Below are 4,981 nucleotides of genomic sequence, written 5' to 3'. Positions count from 1 at the left end.
AACACTTCAGTCCAGTTCAATAAAGAGAAGAAGGTAAGGAGCCTACGCCAGGAGGCGCTGAGTAGCTGTGACCGAAGCCGTCTCCTTCGCCCTATTATGCTCTCTAGGGGACTTTTAGGACAAATAATAACATTCATTGCTGGGACTCGGAGAGGAGTGCGGGATTCGAACCTGTAATTAAGCAAATGCGAGACCATCCCGATTCTGATGAGGTAGCCAGGAAGATAGTGGAAAAAAGAAAAGACGAAAGAAGAAAAGGAAGGAGAATTTGAAGGATATTGAAGTAATATGAAGATGATATACAGAAGAAGGAAAATATGAAAAGAAAGGGAAGATAAGGAAGAAGGAAGAAGAGAAAATAAAGACAAGTAAAATGGGAAGCTGAGACAAAATAAAGACAAGAAGAGTGTGAAGGGAGCGGGAGAAAAGAAAATAAGAACAAGTGAAGAATGGACGAACAGAGAGAAATGTAAGAAAAAGACGACCGAAGCAAAAAAAAAAAAAAAAGAAGAAAGACAACAACACAAAAGAAAAGAGGGATCGGAGGAGAGGTAGAAGAAGAAGAGGAAAATTAAGAAGAGGAGGAGCAAGAAAAAGAAGAAGAAGAAGAAGAGAAGGAAGAAGGAGAAGAAAAAGAGGGAGAGAAGAAAAAGAAGAAGAAGATGGAGAAGAAGAAGAAGATGGAGAAGAAGAAGGAGAAAATGAAGCAGAAGAAGAAAAAGAAGAAATAGAAGAAAAGGAAGAAGAAGAGGAGGAAAAAGAAGAAAATGAAGAAGAAGAAGAAGAAGAAGAAGAAGAAGAAGAAGAAGAAGAAGAAGAAGAAGAAGAAAAAGAAGAAGAAAAAGAGGAAGAAAAAGAAGAAGAAAAAGAGGAAGGAGAAGAACAGGAAGAAGAAGAAGAAGAAGAAGAAGAAGAAGAAGAAGAAGAAGAAGAAAAAGAGGAAGGAGAAGAACAGGAAGAAGAAGAAGAAGAAGAAGAAGAAGAAGAAGAAGAAGAAGAAGAAGAAGAAACAATGTAAATCAGTAAGAAAAAAAGATTGGAAAAGTATAAAGAAACGAAGGAGAAGTGGTCAAGCAATGAGAGTAAGAGGAGGAGAGAGAGGAAGGGGAGAAGGAGGAAGAAGTGAAGGAGAAAGAGGAGGATGAAGAAAAGGAGGAGAAAGAGGAGGAAGAGGAGGAGGAGGAGTAGAAGGAGGCGTTCAGTGCGAATTTGGGACGATGAAATAAAGAAGGAAAACATATAAAAATGAAAAAAGAAGAGATCAAATTATGAGAAGAAAACGATGAGGATGGAGGAGTATGAAAAAGAGGGGAGGAGAAAGAAGAGAAGGAGGAGGAGGAAGAGGAGGAGGAAGAAGAGGAGGAGGGAGGGGAAGAGGAGGAGGAAGAGGGGGAGGAGGAGGAGGAAGGGGAAGAGGAGGAAGAAGAGGAGGAGGAAGGAGAAGAGGAGGAGGAAGAAGAGGAGGAGGGAGGGGAAGAGGAGGAGGAAGAGTGGGAGGAGGAGGAGGAGGAGGAGGAAGGGGAGGAGGAGGAAGAAGAGGAGTAGGAAGGAGAAGAAGAGGATGAGGAAGAGGGGAGGAAGAAGAGGAGGAGAAAGGGGAGGAGGCGGAAGGAGAAGATGAGGAGGAGGAGGAGGAAGAAGAGGAGGAGGAGAAAGAGGGGAGGAAGAAAAAGAGGAGGAAGAGAAGGAGGAGGAGGAAGAGGAGGAGGAGCTCAGGGTGCATCTGGGGCGCTGAAGCCCTTTAGTTCGGAACAGCGAGGCAGTTGCCCGGACCGCTAAGGACGACCCGTGTCCTACTTCTGCAGGAAGGTCTTCCCAAAACGTCCCCTCCAGGAGGTCTTCAAGTCTTCATCTCTCCTTGAGGGGATGTCCTCCTCCTCCTCCTCTTGCTCCTCCTCCTCCTCCTCCTCCTATTCCTCCCCTCCTCCTCCCCCTCCTCCTTCTGCCTCTCCTGCTTCACCTTTTCATTTTCTTTCTCCTCTTCCACCTTAGCCTCCTCTTCCTTCTCCTCTTCTTTCTGCTCCTCTTTCCACTACTCCTATTCCTCCTCCTCTTACTCCTTCTTCTTTTCCTCCTCTTCCTCCTCATACGTATCATGCGAAAACCTACCTAAGTCTATATCTTCTTCTTCTTCTTCAAAGAGTGAGAGAAAGAGAGAGAGAGAGAGACAGAAAGAGAGAGAGAGAGAGAGAGAGAGAGAGAGAGAGAGAGAGAGAGAGAGAGAGAGAGAGAGAGAGAGAGAGAGAGAGAGAGAGAGAGAGAGAGAGAGAGAGAGAGAGAGAGAGAGAGAGAGAGAGAGAGAGACAGAAAGAGAGAGAAAGAGAGAGAAAGGGACTCGTAGAGTTCTTCATAATCATTTGGCACCAGAACTTTAACTCTTTTTTTTACATTGAAAGATAACTAGGCATCAGACTGCCAGTATAACTACGTTTAGAAATGTTTGAGTCATTTCGTGTTTAAGAAGTTTAATGTATTCAAAACATAACAATAAACGTTCACAACTAACTTTAACATTTCAACATAGAACCTTACCTTTCACCTGTAAATAACATGTTAATTTGTTTTAGATAATCATCATGATATCTTAATATCAGAAAATGTTAATTGGTGGATAGAATCGGCAATAAACTCCCAATAGAATAAAAAGAAATTAGATAAGAGAAATAACAAATGGAAATCAAAACCTATATCAACGTTTATAGAAACCTTAGGACCTATAATTGGACAAAACCCGAACGGAAAGATATATGAGATAATTGATGAAAAGGAAGAAATAGATAAGAGAGGAATGGTGAAAATGATAATAATGAAATGAGTTTGCAAATTATGAAGAGGGAGATCGCTGATAAGGAGTATCCATTAATTCTAGAAATAAATGCGAGCTTTCAAAGGACTGTGTGAGGTAATACTAGATCAATAAGGATATATCAGATGATGAAAAGATTGTATGGGAATGTAATGAATATGCTAGGAACAAATTAATTGAATATCTAAATATCTGGTTATAGGAAAAGTGTGTGTGTGTGTGTGTGTGTGTGTGTGTGTGTGTGTGTGTGTGTGTGTGTGTGTGTGTGTGTGTGTGTGTGTGTGTGTGTGTGTGTGTGTGTGTGTGTGTGTGTGTGTGTGTGTGTGTGTGTGTGTGTGTGTGTGTGTGTGTGTGTGTGTGTGTGTGTGTGTGTGTGTGTGTGTGTGTGTGTGTGTGTGTGTGTGTGTGTGTGTTCGAATCTCGATTCGAGTCCCGTTCGAGGTTCGAGTCCGCTTCGAACCCCATTCTGAGTCATGAGCATCTGGTTTTGTAGCAGTTGAGACAGCAGGAGCAGCTAGAGCAGTTGGAGTAGAAAGAGCAGTTGCCAGCCGGAAGAGCTGTTACCAGCTGGAAGAGTATTTACCAGCTGGATGAGCAGTTACCAGCCAGAAGAGCAGTTACCAGCTGGAAGAGCAGTTACCAGCTGGAAGAGCAGTTACCAGCCAGAAGAGCAGTTACCAGCTGGAAGAGCAGTTACCAGCTGGAAGAACAGTTACTAGCTGGAAGAACAGTTACCAGCTGGATGAGCAGTTACCAGCTGGAAGAGTGGCACCAGGTGAACTAGCTGAAGCAACTAAAACCCAAAGCACTGGACTGCAGTTCGTGGAAACTAAATTAAATTTTGCCAAAATTAGAAAGGGAGGGTAAAGAGAGGAGGTGGGGAGAGGGGGAAGGGGAAAGGGGGGAAGGAGAAAGGGGAAGAGGGAAGGGAGAAGGGGGAATGGTGAAGGGGGAAAGGGGAAGGGGGAAGAGGGGAAGGGGGAAAGGGAATAGGGAAAGGGGAAGGGGAGGAGGGTAGGGGGAAACGGAAAAAGGAAAGGGGGAAGGGGGATGGGGGAGAGGGAATTGGGAGGGGGAAGGGGGAAAGGGGAAAAGGAAGGAGAGGGGAAAACGGGAGGAGGGAAGGGGGAAGGAGGGAAGGGGAGGGGAAAGGGAATGGTGAATGGAGATTAGGGAGTGAGGAAGGGAAAGGGAGAAATGGGAAGAAAGAAGAGGTGGGGAACGGGGAAGGGGTAAGGGGAAGAGGAAGGGGGAAGGGGGCAAAGGGAAGGAAAAATGGGAAGGGGGAAGGGGGAAGGGGAAGGGGGAAGGGAAAGGGGAAGGGGGAAGGGGGAAAGGAAAGGGGAAGGGGGGAGGGGGAAAGGAAAGGGAAAGGGGGAAAGGGGAAGGGGGAAGGGGAAGGGGAAGAAAGGAGGGGAAGGGGGAAGGGGGAGGAATGGGGAATGAGGAAGGGGGCAGGGGAGGGAAGGGGAAGGGGGAGGGTGAGGGGAGGGGGGAAAGGGAAGGCAATCAATACACGGAATGATGAGGGGAAAACGATAAAAGAAGAGATAGAGGAGAATCAGAAAAGGAAAAGAGAAGAGGAAGAGAGGGGGAGGAGAGGGGAGAGAAGTGGGGAGAAAAGGAGAAGAGAGGGAGTGGGAGGAGAGAAAGGGAGGAGAGAGGGGAAGGAGGGGGAGGGGGAGGGAGAGAGAGAGGGGAGAGGAGAGGAGAGGGAGAGAGGAGAGAGAGAGAGGAGTCGCTGAGAGGGGAGGAGGGAGAGGAGAGGAGAGGGAGGGAGGAGGGGAGGACGAGGGGGGAGAGGGGAGAGAGGGGAGGAGAGGAGAGGGAAAGGAGTGAGGGAGGAGGGAGGGAGGAGGAGGAGGGAGAGAGAGGGGGGGGTGAGGGCTCTTCTGATGAGGAGTTTGGAGAGGGAGAGGGGTTCTCTGGGAGGGAGGGGAGGGAAAGTGAGGTGAGGAGAGGGAGGAGGGTGAGACAGGAGAGGGAGAAGAAGGGGAGAGAGAGAGGAGAGGGAAAGGCAGGGGAAAAGGAGGGGAGGGAGGGGGGAGAGGAGGGAGGAAGGGGAGACAGGGAGTGGAGGAGAGGAAGAGGAGGGGGGGAGGGAGGGGAGAGAGGGGGCGGAGAAGGCGGAGGAGGAAGGGGAGGGAGAGGGGAGGAAGGAGAGGAGAGGGGGGA

The 4,981-nt window shown here is 47.7% G+C and overlaps 1 protein-coding gene across 1 annotated transcript in view; it reads left to right on the top strand.

The window, feature by feature from the left end:
- Window positions 1-4,981, top strand: part of LOC143033716 (uncharacterized) — a gene marked incomplete at its 5' end in the record, with an annotated part of 91,142 nt that overhangs the window by 82,542 nt on the left and 3,619 nt on the right. Inside the window, 1 exon segment of the mRNA XM_076199201.1 lies at window positions 3,405-3,669. Within this exon segment, the coding sequence (XP_076055316.1) occupies window positions 3,405-3,669 (265 nt within the window).

The sequence above is a fragment of the Oratosquilla oratoria genome, chromosome 16 (genome assembly GCF_046742065.1).
Source record: "Oratosquilla oratoria isolate Oo_2021 chromosome 16, ASM4674206v1, whole genome shotgun sequence".
Taxonomy (NCBI): domain Eukaryota; kingdom Metazoa; phylum Arthropoda; class Malacostraca; order Stomatopoda; family Squillidae; genus Oratosquilla; species Oratosquilla oratoria.
The sequence above is the reverse complement of the archived record's forward strand: the minus strand, read 5'-3'. Positions and strand labels throughout refer to the sequence as shown.